Below are 17151 nucleotides of genomic sequence, written 5' to 3' on the forward strand. Positions count from 1 at the left end.
GCAGCGTAATGCTGGAGTGACCCCAAACCCCCTTCTATTTCCCCCTTGCAGGCTGGATGAACTGCCTGTGCCTGGCCCTGCCTGAGCCCAGGCAACTCCCTGGTGATCATGTGGGGGCTGCTGCTTGCTGCCATCACCGCCACTGCTGTTCTTCTCTCCTCGTCACTGCCTGTCTTGAGTATCCTACCGCCACGTGCCACTTTCACAGTCTCGGATATGGTCCTCACACACCTGGCTGTTCACCACGATACGGGCGAGGTTTATCTTGGTGCCATTAACCGCATCTACAAGCTCTCAGCCAACCTGACCCAGCTGCGGGTTCACACTACGGGACCGGTGCCAGATGACCCCCGATGCTACCCTCCACCTGGTGTGCGACTGTGCACTCATCAACTGGCTCCTGCTGACAATGTCAATAAGTTGTTACTGATTGACTATGCTGGCAATCGACTAGTGGCTTGTGGCAGTGTTTGGCAAGGGGTGTGTCAGCTCTTGCGGCTTGATGATTTGGTGAAGCTAGGTGAGCCACACCAGCGGAAAGAACACTATCTTTCTGGTGGGAATGAACCAGATGCCATGGTTGGTGTAATTGTGGAGCAACCCAGGCAACCCAGCCAGTTCTTTGTTGGCACTTCCATTGGTGGGCGCTCGGAGTACTTCCCCACCCTCTCCAGCCGCCGCCTGACCCCTGACGCCACCAGTCAAGAGATGTTTAGTCTTGTTTACCAGGATGAGTTTGTCTCCTCCCAAATCAAGGTGCCTTCAGACACCCTCTCACTCTACCCAGCCTTCGATATATACTATGTCTCAGCGTTTGTGTCTGGAGGTTTTGTGTATTTCCTCACCTTGCAGCTTGACACAGCCCAGACGCCTCTGGAGCCGGCAGGAGGTCCAGGAGGCCCGGGTGTCACTGGTGGGGAGCGCTTCTTTTCATCCAAAATTGTGCGTCTGTGCGCCAATGACACAGAGTTCTACTCATATGTGGAATTTCCCCTGGGTTGCTCCAAGGATGGTGTGGAATATCGCCTAGTGCAAGCTGCTCAGTTGGCCAAGGCAGGTCACCAGTTGGCTCAGTCACTGGGCATTGCTGAGGGACAGGATGTGCTCTATGCTGCTTTCTCACAAGGCCAGAAGAATCGGGCAGCACCACCCCGTGAGAGCCTTCTCTGCCTCTTCACCCTGGATGAGGTCAATCAACGCATCCGCGAGCGCATCCAGTCATGCTACCGTGGAGAGGGACGACTCTCCCTCCCGTGGCTTCTCAACAAAGAGCTGCCCTGCATCAATACGGTACTATGTGGTCAAGCAATCTGTGCTCTCTCTCTCGTTCTCTCTCATTTCCTGCCTGCTGGTTTCCATTCCTCTCAGAAATAGGACCCAGAAGTGCTGGCACAAAACAATCTTCTTGCCCCTTTTCACCAACCTGTTAAATTTGATCCTATTTTACTCCAGGATCACAAACCTAGAATGGAAGTTCTTGTTTTGGCTCTGAGGATCAAAACAAATGCACCTTGTTTTTCTCCTTCCATACTAAAATACGCACTTAGGAATGTGGGGGCTCTTGGACGCAAGCCCTGTGGGGCCCCCCTTCCCATTTGTGCTGCTTGGCCAGCTTCTCCTTCCTCCCCACCGCAGTCTGTCCAATAGGTGGAGGAGACCTGGTGCAACAGCATGAAGAAAAACTAGTCTCTGTGTCATCACTGTAGTGAGGCCAGTTAAGAAGAAAAAGGGCTGCCCCAATTGCTGGTCTCCCCCCTCCTGCCTCTTAAGCTCTGGTGGTCAGGGGACACTGGGCAATAGGAAGGGGGAGCATGAGCTGCAGTGGTCCTTTTTCTGTTTGTCAGCTCTGTTTTGAAATGCCTTGATACTCTGCGCCTGCTGCTGTGTTGAGAGCAGTGCATTTCGACATTTTAAAATGAAGTGAGATAGGAAAGGGTGGACTGTGGTGGTGGTTGCATCCCCATAACGTATTGGGTGATGAAGCAGGGGGGAAGAGCAGCAGCTGCAGTAGATGCCACTGGTGGTGCAAGGGTGAACTCCGCTCCATTTCCTGTGGACAGGTGATGGAGCAGAGTTCTCCATGTCACCGGTGTCCCAGATGGGTATGGGGGCTTCAGGGTTCAGCCAAGTGGACCCTTTTAGAAGTTTTGGCCCTTTAGGCTGTGCCTGACCTCTGATGCCGTCCCTAAAGATGTGCACCCCAAAGGGCATAAGTAGAGGCAGAATGTCCACATGTAACCAAACCCTTTCTCTGTAATGCAGCCAGAGAAAGGAACCAAGATCCTTTGTAATACTGACCCTTACATCTCCTCTCTCCTCCTTATTCCCAGCCCATGCAGATCAATGGAAATTTCTGTGGGCTGGTGCTGAACCAGCCCCTAGGGGGGCTGCAGGTTATTGAGGGACGTCCCCTGCTGGAAGAGAAGGCTGAGGGCATGGCTAGTGTTGCTGCCTACACTTATCAAGGCCACTCTGTTGTCTTCATTGGAACCCGGGCTGGCAACCTCAAGAAGGTGAGACATTTTCCTTTTGCTGGAGGTGGGGGAGAATATAGAGGAATGGGTGGATGGGTGATTCGTCTATGGCTGCCTACATGAGATTGTTCGGGGCCCAAATCCTAACCAGTTTTCCAGCACTGGCATAGCTATGCCAATGGGACGTGTGCTGCATCCTGCAGTTGGGTAGCATTCACAGAGGCCTCCTTAAAGTAAGGGAATGTTTGTTCCCTTACCCCGGAGTCGCAGTCCCCTTATGTCCGTGCTGGAAATTGGGTTAGGATTGGGCCCTTGGTCTCCTGTTTTGTGCTAGTACCTCCAGCTGCCCCCTCTGCCAGGGACTAAAAAGCTTATACTTCCTCCTTAGCTGGTGATGGGTGGCTGTGTGTCACCTCATCCCAAGCCTCCAGTAGCATCCTTTGCCACCTCCACCCCCAATAAGCAGTAATAACGTTAAGTACAGGCTTTTGGGGTGGAGCAAAGGTAAGGCAAAGTTGCTTGTGGAGAGCAGAGTTCCATTTCCTGTCTGCAAGCTGTTAATGGAAAATGTGTGGAAAGCTTAGCTGCTAATTTGGCTGCTGAAATTCTAACTAAGTTGGGAAGGCACTGCTGCTCAGATTCATTCCTTTGTTAGCACTGTGCACACCAATGTTATGCGTCTTACTTCTTGGGCTATATTATGGTCAAAATTGGCTCAGGTTAGTGGAATATTAATACACTAGCATAGTCTTGATAGGGACTATCCTCTCTGGGCATTGCTACCCTTTTTTCTAGAAGTTGTGGTGCCAACTCTTATTAGGATAATATGCTACAATTGATCCTCACTTGTCATCCAGATAGGTCTCTGTGGTCAGGTCACTTGTCACAAAGCAGAAGGGACCCTTCTGAACATCTAGTCTCAGCCAGGTCTCATGAGCATCAAGCCACTCTTAGAACATTTTACAACTCAACATCTGGTCCGGGAAGCCTAAAATGCATTTCCTGGGACTATATTTTTCTGTGCAATTTTGTTAAAGAAATGAGTGTGTCTGACCTTGTGTAGAGGAGTGTCCTTCCCTTGGTGCTGGATCACCATAGTTCTGCACATACCTCTAATCCCAGGTGGGGATAACTTCCAAAAAACTTTAAACCGTGGCATGCCTTTTTTTTTTTTTTTTAATTTCAAAACTAACATCACACTTCTGCTATCACGTCCTCTCGTTGTTGGTTGCTGATGGTTGGGAAGTGAGTCTGGAAAGTGCCAAGGAAATGCCAAGAGGATAAGGGCTTCTTTGCTAGGAGCTAAACGCTTGGGAATTGGGTAAAGCCCCATGGGAAAGTGAGGCAACTTCCAGGCTGCCCCACACCTCCCGCAGTCACACCTGCAGGGGATGGTGGTCTAGATGCCTCTCACATCTGCTGTAGTGAAGATGACCGGACAAGCTCTTGATATAATTCCTCAGCCTTTGCAGTCTGCCCTGACTGAATACTGTACTGAGTTTTTGGAGATCCTACATCTCCATAGGCATGAGGTGCTTTTCCCCTTGATATAAAAATCTCTCCTTTCAGCCCATCCACCTCAGCTTTGCTTGCTGTAAAGTGGGGGTGGGGGAAAAGTCATTGTTACTGGCAACCCCCACCCCTTGCCATTATTACTCTGCAGAGACTTGTGCCCAACAGACTGGATGCATTAAATATTAACTGGGCAGCAAGTGAGCTGGTACATATCTCCTGCATCCAGCTTGGTGGGGTGGGGGAAGTCCATGTCTTAGGAGAAGAGAGGAGGTAGGTGGAGCCTGTGTTGCATTGTGAGAGTTGGAGAAAGGAGTGTGAACTGGGGTAGCAGAGGTTTGTCCTGAGGAGTATGGATGATGTAGACTAGAGATGCAGATACCCCAGGGTGTGTATGTGTGTTTTTTTCTTCCCAGACACATTTTGTTCTGAGCTCAGCAGTTTCTGCCCTGAGTTTACTGCCTATTGATGTGTGTGTGATGAGTGTGTTGAGCTGGTTCAGAAGTGGAGAGACTGCCTGGGCCTCAGAATGCCTTAAAAGATATAAAAATGTCACTTCCGGTTCCCAAGGGAAACTGGAGGTAGCGGGTTTTTTGCTGTAATGGTCATTTTGCTGTAAGATGCGCACAGCCTCTGTGGGCTTCAGAAAGCCCTCGGGAGGCGATTAAGGGGGGTTTAATCGTGGCCAAAACCACCATTTCATTATCTGTGGTTTTCAGTATCCACAGGGGGTCTGAGAATGGATCTTTCACAGATTCCAAGGCCCCACTTGTATATCATCAGCCTTGGGAGCTACCTGGCTTTTGTAGATGCACCTCAGTTCCAACTTGATGATTCAACTCAGCTTTCCTGCTGTTTGAGTTGTAATTTTCAGTAGGCCGGTGTAGGCCCTTCAAGGGTGTGCCTTTTTCTGCCTTTTCAGCCTCAAGACTGCCCTAATTCTGGAAAGGACACAACGCAGCTGCTATCTCAGCTTTTTTTTTTGCCCTCTTCGAGCTGTTTTGTCAGTTTTGGAGTGGAAGGGTATGGGGCGCAGGGAGCCACTGCGTCTGGTCTTTGGGGCTGGTTGCATGGAATTGAGTTACAACTTGTGTGTGTGTGTGGGGGGGGGAGAAGCGAAATGCTGTTTAAACTCTTGAACCCCTCCCAGGGGGCATGCAAGGAGGTCACGACCCCCTTCTGTTCTTCATGCAAACGTGGAGATTCAATTAGGATGGCAGGAGGCAGGGAGGTAGCCTGTCCGTCTGTCTTTGCCATTCCCAGATCTCCCTCTGCTGCCCTTACTACACTAATTGCCTTGTTGCTGCATTGCCTGGAGTCTTACCCTGGGGTGACCCCCCCCCAAGGGGGACAGAGGGAAATGTGGTGACCTGCCTGTTCCCTCAGCCTGCTCTGAAAAGATCCATTATCCCATCCTTAGGGAAGGGGGGGGGGCTTGTATCTGAATCCCCAGTCCTACAAGTGCACTGACCCCAGAGGCCTGGTTGGTTTGTGGGGGAGGCTCAATGGGGCTTTGTTGGTCAGGATGAAAGATTCTTTGAGCTTTCTCTTTGGGACAAGGGTCTGTGTGTGTTCTTGTAGGTACCCTCCACAGATGTGGAAAAAGGGAACCTGTCCCCATTCTGCCTCTTGTTTTAATCTCATCTGTGAGTATTCCAAGCCTTTTCAGGGTGGGGTTTTGGAGTGGGCATTGCTCCTTTTACAGTTAGGTACCTCGTGACATGGGGAGAAGTAATCTCTCTCTAAACTGCTCTTAATATGGTTGTGGGCTGTATAGATAATCATGAAATACTGGAAAGGGGGAGGAAGATCCATTTCCTCCTGTGGCTTTGCCCTTGCCCAAAGCCAAAGGCATATGAAGGAATCTTACAAAGTTTTTTAAAAAATAAATTTCAGTAGCGATATTTCCCAGTCTCTCATATTCACGCTCTTTGTTAGCTGTGTTAATAGAGGAGTTCTTGGCGTAAGGCAGAGCTGGTTCTCTTCCCTCCTGTTTCAGTCTTTTGTCCTCCCTCTAGGAAGGTTGATGCTCTTTGGGGTCTAGCATATGATCTAACTGTGCCTAATTAGCAATAGTGGTCCTTTATTTCTGATATCTGTTTCTGGGAAATATTTTGCATTTAGGCAGTGCCTTTTAAAAATGTGTGTTAATGTGCACTAAGGTCCTTCAGTCTTCTGCTCATTTTCCCAGGACTCTAGAAGCTAATTTTTTGAAAGAGAAGGCATAAACCTGTCAACTCTGCAATTACACATGTTTCAACTGCACCCCTGGATACAAAATGCCAGATAACTTCTTTTCTCTATATTGCATGTGTGTGTACTCCCTCTCTCTCTTTCTGCTGATTCCCATTATGGAGAGAGCCAGTGTTTATTCAGATTAATAAGGTCAATGAGCTCTCGTGCACTACAGGTATTAAACTTTTCTTAAGGAAAGTGCTATGATCACTGTAGTAACATGTCCTGCTTCAGAAGCCATTGCAAGACCAAGCTGTTGGAGAACATATGAATGAAGTACCTTATTCACAGTATAACCCAGGAAGTTGGGGGATGAGGGTGATAGTACTCAGGTAATCATCTTTGGTGTGACAACCCGATACCAAAAGTACAAAGCATAACAAATAGTTAGTCTCATTTGTGATTATCCCTTGGCTATTTGATAGGGGTGGTTGTTTTTTTTTTTTCTTCCTTTTGTAGGGAAGGTGTTAGAGAGAAGGGTTTCTTTCTCCCTAGCGCTTCATGATAAGACTTCCCTTTTTTTTTTTTTTTAGCATTTTTTGTTTTTGTCTTTTCAATGTTGCACTGAGAACCTTTTGTGATAAAGTGAATTTGAAAAATCCATATTGGGGCCATTGGGCAGGGTTGAACATTTACTCTTTCAACATGTTGTTTAGGGTCTAGACCTCCTAAAAACTTCCATGCACAAGGTCTAGTGCCATTTTGGAAAAAAGCCCTTACACTCCATCAATAGACAGCACAATCTGAGGGGGATGTGCCTTCCAGCAAGTAATTTGTCCTACTGCTCACCCATTGCCGAATAATTGGCAGGAACTTAAATAGGGCTGTAATCCGAAGCATGCTTGAAAGATAACTCCTTCAAAAGCAATAGGGTTTACTCTAGAGAAAATATGATGGGAGCTTTAGTATGAAATATGCCATTATTCTTCAGAAATCTCACATGTGAGACAAATTTCACTTCCCCAGGCATGCACTTTGCCCTTTCTTTGCCCTCTAATATATGCTGTATATATTTTTTTTCTTGGTGGCATCAGTGGCTCCATCTGGGCTGTGTGGGTGAGTGTCTCAGATAATTTTCCAACTTCCATATGCATACAATTTTCTTTCAATATGCAGCTGCAAGTGAAATCCTTGTGCACCAAGATCCTGCATGGAGTGGTGGTTCTGCACATTTCTTAACAGGCTTACGTCTCTGGTTGGGTATGAGTCTTGTGGGATGCTCATGAGGAAGGGATGGAATCCCACTGTTGGATTTCTGAAAGTGTTGGAATTGGTTCCAGAAGTTGTCTAAATTCTATCTGGGGTTGCCTGAATATGGTTACCAATAACCATATTGGGAAATTAAATCTTGTTAGTGTTATTGAGCGTTTGAGCAGTCAAAAGACAATTAATGTCTGAGTTTTAGCTTGCGGAAGCAGGCATTTCCTACAAAAACAGTAGAATACACTGGAGTGTTGAATCCTCTCCATGAAAGCCATTTTGATTAACTTCTGCAATTCTTGTCTTGTCTCTGTTATAACTATTTGTAATTTCCAAAGTCATGTAGAAGTGCACAGTGGCAGAGAGCAGGTTTTCACAGAGTGCAATTGCTAGTCTTAACTAAATCTTACTATCACATAGAAAACATATAAACTTGGATAAATTGCTCCTCGACAGCATTGTGCTCCAAGTTGACCAATATTGTGTTCTATGGCTGTCGCCACCATGCGCTGCCTCCGACGCATTCTCGGCATCACCTGGCAGGACAAAGTTCCAAACAACACAGTCCTGGAACGTGCTGGAATCCCTAGCATGTACGCACTACTGAAACAGAGACGCCTGCGTTGGCTCGGTCATGTCGTGAGAATGGATGATGGTCGGATCCCAAAGGATCTCCTCTATGGAGAACTTGTGCAAGGAAAGCGCCCTACAGGTAGACCACAGCTGTGATACAAGGACATCTGCAAGAGGGATCTGAAGGCCTTAGGAGTGGACCTCAACAAGTGGGAAACCCTGGCCTCTGAGCGGCCCGCTTGGAGGCAGGCTGTGCAGCCTGGCCTTTCCCAGTTTGAAGAGACACTTGGCCAACAGTCTGAGGCTAAGAGGCAAAGAAGGAAGGCCCATAGCCAGGGAGACAGACCAGGGACAGACTGCACTTGCTCCCGGTGTGGAAGGGATTGTCACTCCTTTTTTGGCCTTTTCAGCCACACTAGATGCTGTTCCAGAACCACCTTTCAGAGCGCGATACCATAGTCTTTCGAGACTGAAGGTTGCCAACTACTACTCTCTCAATACAACACTTTGTCTCTGGAGTGGCAATAGGGGCCACTGGTACCCTTAGGGTGTTGAATTGCATCCTACATGCTCTGGTTGCTGACTCTCTGCACAACTGGCAATGCTAAAAAACATGCATCTCTTTTTAAAAAAAAACTGAGTTGTTTTGGATTGATGGCATTTTTGTAGCTATTGCAAGGTAAAAATGACCACCAAAAAATGCTCTTAAAATATGTAGTTTGATCATATGCAGTTTGATAACTTGGCCTTGAATGATCTATTGCCCAGGATGGGCAAGTCCGGCGCGGCTTGACTTGAGTAGAGTTGTGAGTCCCTGCCCCCCCCCACGCTGCTGGGGTGTGTGTGTGTGGGTTCTTTTTAAACACTCTCCTGATGTTCCCATCCCTTCTGTAAACAAGGCAGGAAGGGAGAGAGCCACAGAGATGGAAATAGCAAGAGGGAGGAGGGTCATGCGCAGCAGCTGCGAGGCTATCAGGATGACCCAGTCCTTTGCAGTTCTACTCAGAAGTAGTCCCATTTGCACCGGTCATTCAATGAGGTTTCCTTCTCCCAAGTAACAACGGAGCCCACCAGTAGCATAGCTAGAAGGGGTGCCAAGCACTAAGTTTTGCAGGGAGCCTCATCTCAGCTTGCAAAGCACTGCATGATGCAAGGAGCCTAACTGCAGGTGTGCCCCCTCCCCTTTAGAGTGGGGCCAGCAGGTGAAGTAGAACCACCCTATCATAATCCATGAAAAAGCACTGTAGCTGCCCCACCTGCTTGCACCTGAGGAGGCTCTCCTTACACCTGCTTTCTTGGGTGTAAGGAGAGCCTTCTTGGGTGTAAGCAGGCAGAGCAGCTGCAGTGCTTTTCCACGGACTACTATAAGGTGGTTCTGCCTCACCCTGCCACACCTGCTCTGAAGGGCAGGGGGCTGCTAGCACACCTGTGGTGAGGCTCTGTGCAACACGTAGTGCTTTGCAAACCAAGGTAAGGTTCCCTGCAAAACTTAGTGTTTTGCATCCCCTCTAGCTACACTACTGGAGTGCACAGGAGCCAGTCATGCGGTTGGAAAGAATGATCACTATGAACCACTTCCTCCCCCTCCCTGGTTTTCTCCACCCAATTCCAAGGCAAGAACCCCCTTGGGCTCCTCCTCATGCCCTCCCTCATCCAAAACCAAAAAAAGTCAAACCACCCATTCTTTGTCCACTGACCATCAGTTCCTTTAGAGATGGGCAAGAGGCCTCCTTGCCTCCCACCCAATGCAAAAGCAAAACATTAACCCTTCCCTGCCTCCTGGCTGGAACTCCCTTGCTGCTCATGAGGTCTTTCACACTGCGAAAAAGGTAAGCAAGCACACCCAAGACACAGAAGACTCAAGTCTGCATGTGTGGGGACTGAGTGCTGAGTCAGTGACCTCAGACTCGAGTCAGTGCCCAAGTCTTCAGTGCAGGTGACTCAAGTCTCCACGAGTCAGCGAAAAATGCTGATTTTTGTGACTCAGACTCAAGTTACCTGACTCAAGTTCCCATTCCTATCTGTTATACCCCACTACCCCGAATACCTCTCCCCCTAAATGGTGACTCAAGTCCAGACTTTTCAAAGAGCTAGACTGTACACCTCTTAGAATTCCTAAATGCAGGATTCTTCCTGGAATCTAGTGTGTTGTACATTCAGATTTTTTTTTTAATTCTTGAAAATTTCAGCTTCCACTTAACCATAGCCCTTCTGTCTCCTGCCCAAAAAAGTTGTGTGGTGTTAACTAACAAACCTTACCTCAGCCCTGCAGAGCTGGTGACAAACCAAGTTGAGTCCAGTCTGTCAGCACATACTGAACTGTAGGCTGCCGAGTGCTTGACAGTCCCTTACCCACCCCCAAGTTTTGGCAGAGCCAAGCAGATAACAAAAACAGGAAGTTTATGTGTCCCCAATTGTTTCCATATATTATTTGTGGATTGTCGTTTGATTTGGTAAGTCACAAGGTGTGCGGGTTCAATTATCCCTGTGTAATGTGCAATTAACATTTCCATTTTATGGATGGGAAATTATGGATAAGGATCATTTTTTGCATGGAACGTTCAATTCCAATTCCAGTACATGAGTACAAAGTATTCTTGAGGTACCAAAGGTACAGACTTATGCAGCTTTCCCCTGGCAAATACAGTAACCAAATGGAGGGCTCTGACTCTTTGTTTCTTGCATTTATTAGAAAGGAAAAAAACCTGACGTGCCTTTTATAACTGGCACAGTAAGAAATGGAGGCATATACTTGGGTTTCAGAATCATGTGACATTTTGAACTTTAAGCAACCAATTTGAAGGCACAGTAGCTTGTCCAGCGGGCATGTGGAAAATGTTTGAATCCAGATCTGACACTGGCTCCATACTTGTGGAGGAACATCTCATGGTTTTAGGTAGGAGATATTTGCAAAAGTCTTCACTGTCCCCATGGGCTGAGCTTCTATGCATGGAATGGTTCTTAGTCCCTCTTGTGGCCTCCTATGATGATATATGTTGCTGTTCCTTCCATCTTAGCTCAGTCACTCTTGCTCATGGTTTTTCTCAAGGAAATAAGATCCCATTGCTGACACCATTTATAGTAGGTTTGTTATTTCTGTAGCACCTTACTTCTGCACAAAATACTTCACAATTCTTGTTGTCTTTATAGCAAAGCAATCAGTTGGGTCAGTATACTATTTCTGCTTTACAGATAAGTGGGGATGTGAGATGGTCTAGTTGCAGTGCAACAAATTGCTGCTGGAGCTGAGCTGCAGTTTGAACCAAACTCCATTTTCAGTGTGCTGAATCTTGCTTTCTTCCTGTGCCAGCATGCCCTCCCTTATTTTTCACAGTGCCCTTTCCATTTTGTTATGTTTACCCTGTTTGCTAAGGCAGAAGTTTATAACAAAAAAAAAAAGCCTTCCAATATGCAGTGTGGTTCTAGCAAGGGTGGGGTGGGGAAGGGAAAGAGAAGAATGTGAGAATTATGTAATCTAAATTTGGAGTGCAAATGAAGTTCTTTGTGCAATCATACCTTGCAGGTGCGTGTGGACAACCCCAATGAAGCCCATTTCTACGAGACTGTGCCAGTGATGCCAGGAGACCCCCTGCTGCGTGACATGGTCTTGAGTCCTGATCAGCGATACCTCTATTTGCTCAGTCAGAGACAGGTCAACCTTGGGGCGAGGGCTGGGTACTATTTCTCAGGCAGGCAGAATGGCTGTGTGGCTTCTGTTGTAATTTGACTGGTCAACAAGTAGTTGACCACAACAAGTAGTTGTGTTTTCTTCTGAAAACAGTGATGGGGAGTAATCTGGATTGGGGCTCCAATCCTGAGCTCTTATGCCGGTCCTCTGCTGGTGCTGAGTGTTGCAAATGTGCCGTAAGGCACATTTGCAGCCCTCGGCACCTGTCCAGCTCTCATGCTAGCTCAGTGCCAGCTGACGCTGGGCTAGCCCAATGGACCACTGCTGCTCTGCCGCTCTACTGCTGCCCAAACCCAGCAGTGGAGAGGTAGGTGGGGGCATGGGGGAGGCAGGGAGGGGGCATGCCGGGGGAGAGAGCGGGGTGGGAAGGAGGCGGCATCAGAGGAGCTCTGCTTCTCTGCATCCAGAGCCTCCGTGTTGGCCTGTGGGCCCAACACGGAGGTTCTTGATTCTACAGCAGCCCAAGGGTTGCCACAGAATTAAGTAGCCCCATTTTGGGGCTACTTGCCTTACCTGGGGAAAGGGACGAAAGTTCCCTTCCCCTGAGAAGCTGCTGCTGGTTGCTCTGTTGTGCACAGGATGCTGTGGCAGCCCTTTTGGTGTCATGGCAGTCCTGGTGCAACAGGCAGCTCATGATTGGACTGTCCGTCCAGTTCCCTTACTCAAAGCTGTTATTTTGGGTGCCTACAAGTTTTTCCTAATGGGGCAAATAGCAACCTTGGGGGAAACTGGAAACTGGATCAAGGCCACTGGGAGAAGAGGGCTTGACCCTTTGGCACTGAAATCTTGGTCTGGATGGCTTTTTTTGCAGGGTGGTAGTGGGGAAATCTTGTAGTGTTCTGAACACAGAACTCCAGATAATGCCTAGTTTATGTGATTGCTTAGAGCCGCAGCCCCACACTTCTAAGGGTTGGGAGGCAGGTTTTCCACATTATAAGGCACTAATTCCAGATGTGTTTGAGCCCTGGTACCTCTTAGGAGTTAAAATGCCTCTTGTTCCTGGCCTGGCACTGTGGCACAAATATGGCTCTGCTTTAGGACAGTGCTGGGCATGGAGCAATTCAATTCCACATGCTTACAAGGTGGAGGCCATTTGGAGTGTGTTTTACCTTTTGAGGTGGGGAGGCAAAACCTATAGCACAGTGTTAGGAATGACAGCATGGGAAGGGTGTGTGCATACACACGTGAGCAAGCTAAATTGTTCTGAAGAGGCAAGACAACTCTAGGGCCTAGGGGTTTGAGGGGGATAGACAGTGCAACAGCTGCTTTTTCTATGAAGTGAATGTTGATTTTATTCCTAAAGGACTGACAAGGCTGCTCGTTTTGTGAGATCAGGTACTGAGTTGAAAGATTTTATTCCTGTTGGAGGAAGTTCAGCAAGTGTGGAGTCGCTAGGGCCTACTGGGGAGATAGATGAAATGAAGAGTTGCCAACTTTTTTTGCTTGATGGGGCTCTTATGCTTTGAACAGCTGTATGTCAGGCAGAAATTTAACAGGTGTCTTTCTCTCGTTGTCTGTGTTGGCAGCCTGCTCCTGCTTGCATTTCAGCTTGCCATATAGATGTTAGGAGAAGATAGGAGGTTAGGAGATGTTAGGAAAAGCTTTGTTGGGGCGGTGGCAATCCCAAAGGGATGTGGAGTGAGCAAGAGATGGGGAGGAACCTCTTATCACCTCTGAATCTGTAGGTTTTTATCCCTTCTTTAAGGTGGTGCAGCTTCCAGTGGAGAACTGTGAGCAGTACTCTTCTTGTGCCGAGTGCCTCGGTTCGAGAGACCCACACTGTGGCTGGTGTGTCCTGCATAACAGGTGAGAGAACTCCCCACTGCCACTAAACACACACACACACACACACACACACACACACACACACACACACACACACACAGAGGGAGAATCCACTTCTAGCCCCACTCCTCCCCACCCACCTCCTATACCTGGGGGTCAAGTGAGAAGGAGGCAGCCAACTGTGATATTTCCCCCCTTCTCCTATGCCCTCCCTTGTCTTTCTGTTTCTTATCTAGACTCTGCAGGAGCCTTAATCCTATTAAATATGCCAGCACTGAGCTGACTGGGAGGCAAGAGTTAGAGGGGGTTAGGGGTGAGAAGAAGAAGATAGAAGCTGTTGTCCCCTGACTTGAGGAGAGAATGAGAGATGGTGCTTTTCTGCTTTTCCTCTCCGCTCAGTAACTTATCACTGGTGGTAGCATTGGGTGTGGGGAGGAAAATGAAGCATTTGGCCCCGTGGAAGACAAAGATGGATTTCTCCTTTGTGCCACTTAGGGCGCAATTGTATCTTGCACTGGAACAGGCAAGCCAGGAGGCTTGCACTGTATCCAGTGTGAGATAGGCTCCACAGTGGCTCAGACAAAAGTAAGGGGAAATTCTTCCCCTTACCCCGGGGTAAGCCGCTATGGGTCTCCTTGGACTTGCACTACCTCTGGAGCTGGCACAAATCCGAGGGGAGCGGAGCAGCTTGAAGCTGCTCTGCGCTGCTCGGAAACGGGGGTTGGGATCCAGCATAACAGCCGGATCCCAGCCCTGCCTGCCTCCCTCCCGCTTCCTCCTCACCCACCCTCGAGCCTTGTGTCAGCCAACCTCTGCCAATGCAAGGCTCGCCCCGCAATCTGCCACACATTTAGCCTCTGTGTGCCAGCACATCTCTGTGTGTTGGTGCAGCTTGCTCTAGAGGAGGCACAAACATGCTTTACAGCACATTTGCAAACCTCCTAGGGTTGCAACCCTCCTCATAGTTAGGATTATGCTGCATGTCTGTTGTTTTTGTTTTTTTGCCCTGCAGGAGTCAGAATAAAGCTGGGGGGGGGGAGTGAGAGTTGGAATGAGGCAGAGGAGAGCTCTTTCCCCACCCACCTAACATTCTGTATGTTTACTGGCAGATGTTTCTCCTCCTTTTCCAATTCCCTGACACTGTCTTAGCACCTGGAACCAAATCCTTGCACCTCCTATCTTAATATAGAACAATGTGAGATTTTGGGGGTGGTGAGAACGGAGGTGACGCTCATCTCTACCCCCACCCCATAGTACAGGGGAAAAGGAAAGGAGCAGAAAAAGAAGCAAATGCTGCTGATTCTGTTCAGTCTGGAGTCTAAGCGAATCCTCCTGTTGCAGTCTTTGGCTCTCTGTAATAACCTGTTACTCTTCCCACACCAACATTACATCTGTGCCCCTTATTTCTTGACTATCAATGTTTGTCTTTTGTCTTTTTTTGCCACTTTTGGGTTCCCTGGTATGTGACTGCAACTCATTCGTCCTTAAAGCAGGCATCTCCATCCCCAACTCCCCGAGCAGCCTTGGTTCCAATGCTAACAAGCCTCCAGGGCTCTGGAGTGGAAGCAGCAGGTCCGTGTTGCATTCCCCAGGCTAATCTCCTTCCGGCACACTCACACATGTGCCTACATTGCTGATCCTGCTGTTTTGCTTCTGCTTTCTCCATCTCCTGGCTTGACCCCTGCTCTGCCGGCTTTACTTCGCTAGTCTCTTTTCTGGTGTCTAGATTTCCCTGTTCAAAATCCAAAGAACATCAACCCCACCACAGCTGTGAATATCCCTCAGTGCTGTCACTGTTACAAGTCCCTTTTTCCCGTCACCCTCTTGCTAGTGGGCTGCTATGGGGTTTTCTGTTCCATAAGTGCAGAAGGGCAAAGAAAGGGTTGATAAAGACAGGAATGCTAGGCTGTGAGATTTCATTTCCCTTCCAAACAGAGTCTCTCTCTCTCTCTCTCTCTCTTCCTTCAGGTGTTGTAGGGAAAATCAGTGTCCTCGTGCTGCAGAGCCAAACCGTTTCATAGTGACTCTGACTCAATGTGTGCGGTTGATTGTAGAGCCCAATAATATCTCAGTGACTGAGCCCAGCATTGTGGTAAGTTCTGGATTTCTGCAGAACTGCAGATAATACTGTCTGGCAGTGGAGCAGGGCTAGCCACACCTTATTTGGTACAGGTGTCTGTATATGTGTTTGTGTGAATGACTCCAGATGCACTCATTTCAAAAGTTAAGACAAGGACTGATCCTTCAAAGGTAGGATACAGCTTGTGTACTGCTGTATGTGTGTTGAATATGTGTGAACAAAATCATATGCACATACAGATCAACAGTAGGTATGCAAATTTTACAGGATGTCTCAAGAATATAAACACACTGTCCTGTCAAATTTTTGCTATCATTCACTCATACTATGCATGTAGTATACACAGAAGCAGTTGTTTGACTCGGTGTAATCCTAACCAACTTTCCTGCAATGAGGTAAGGACAATGCAACTCTGAAGTAAGGGAACAAACATTTCCCTTACCTTGAGGAGCCCTCTGTGCCTGCCCCCCAACTGCAGGATGCAGCACATGTCCCACTGGCACTGCTATGCCAGTGCTGGAAAGTTGGTTAGGATTGCGCCCTCAGTTAATTAAATTGAAATGTTCCTACTGGGCTCTATATGCTACTGACATCCTTGGCTAAGGGATCTGCAGACATCCACCAACATGTGTGCCGAGTTCCACGCATCTCTTGAATTGCTTCCCATTAGATGCTCCAGTGTTGCAGGTTTTCTACAAAGAATTATTATTTATTATTAAGAGTATTTATATACTGCTTTTCAGCAGGAGTAGTTCACAGACCAGTTTACATAGTAAAATAATCAATAAATGGTTCCCTGTCCCCAAAGGGCTCACAATGCTTGTTCTGTGTGAACATTCAGCTAAGGGTGATTTGACCCCAAAGGAATCCATGAACAAAAACAGGCTACATAATACTAATTAAAATAAAAAGTGTTTTATAATTTAAGTGAATGAGAGTCACAGCCATTTGAATGTGAATATAGTACTCCGTGGTCCATCCCTAACCTAATTATGTCCAGTTTAACAATGCAAGCCTATACATATTTACTCAAAAGTCCCACTACATCCAATGGCACTTATTCCCAGGAATCTATGCACAAGATTGCAGCCCAAGTGTCTTCCCTCTATTTTCTGATTGGGTACATAACTGTGGGCCCAATCCTATCCAATTTTCTGGTGCTGGTGCTGCTGTGCCAATGGGGTATGCACTGCTTCCTATATTGGGGAGGCAGTCACAGAGGCCTCCTCAAGGTATGGGAACATTTGTTCCCTTCCCTCGGAGCTTGCACCAGTGCTGGAAAGTTGGATAGGTTTGGGCCCTAACTTGGTACTGACTGATGACATAATGACTTGGTGAACCATTTCAGGGAATCTCTGGGTCACAGGGAAGACTTCTGGATGATTCGATGGTTAAATTGAATATGGCATCTTTATAAAGTCAGTAAATTAGCTTAATTAGACTTAATTAAGAATAAACTTAAGTATAAACTGTGTGTTAATTATAAGTAGTTTTCTATAAATGTCTACATACACCTGTTGAACCATAGATTGTCTGTGGCATGTCCTGTCTCTCCTATTCATTTGGGGCAGCTAGGGCATTGGCCCTGTGTGCGCACCTGCAGA

At 47.6% G+C, this 17151-nt stretch overlaps 1 protein-coding gene across 2 annotated transcripts in view; it reads left to right on the top strand.

Moving 5' to 3' along the window:
- The first annotated feature begins 201 nt into the window (after nt 1-201).
- The window catches only part of PLXNA3 (plexin A3), a 71508-nt gene continuing 54558 nt past the window's right edge, over nt 202-17151 (top strand). Inside the window, exons 1-5 of one of the 2 annotated variants that reach the window (XM_066617890.1) lie at nt 202-1290; nt 2331-2513; nt 11518-11646; nt 13388-13488; nt 15436-15559. In XM_066617890.1, coding sequence (XP_066473987.1) covers nt 217-1290; nt 2331-2513; nt 11518-11646; nt 13388-13488; nt 15436-15559 — 1611 coding nt within the window. In that variant the 5' untranslated portion in view covers nt 202-216. The remainder of the gene's footprint in view (nt 1291-2330; nt 2514-11517; nt 11647-13387; nt 13489-15435; nt 15560-17151) is intronic. The other variant, XM_066617889.1, reaches the window with a different exon arrangement.

The sequence above is a fragment of the Tiliqua scincoides genome, chromosome 2 (assembly GCF_035046505.1).
Source record: "Tiliqua scincoides isolate rTilSci1 chromosome 2, rTilSci1.hap2, whole genome shotgun sequence".
Classification (NCBI taxonomy): domain Eukaryota; kingdom Metazoa; phylum Chordata; class Lepidosauria; order Squamata; family Scincidae; genus Tiliqua; species Tiliqua scincoides.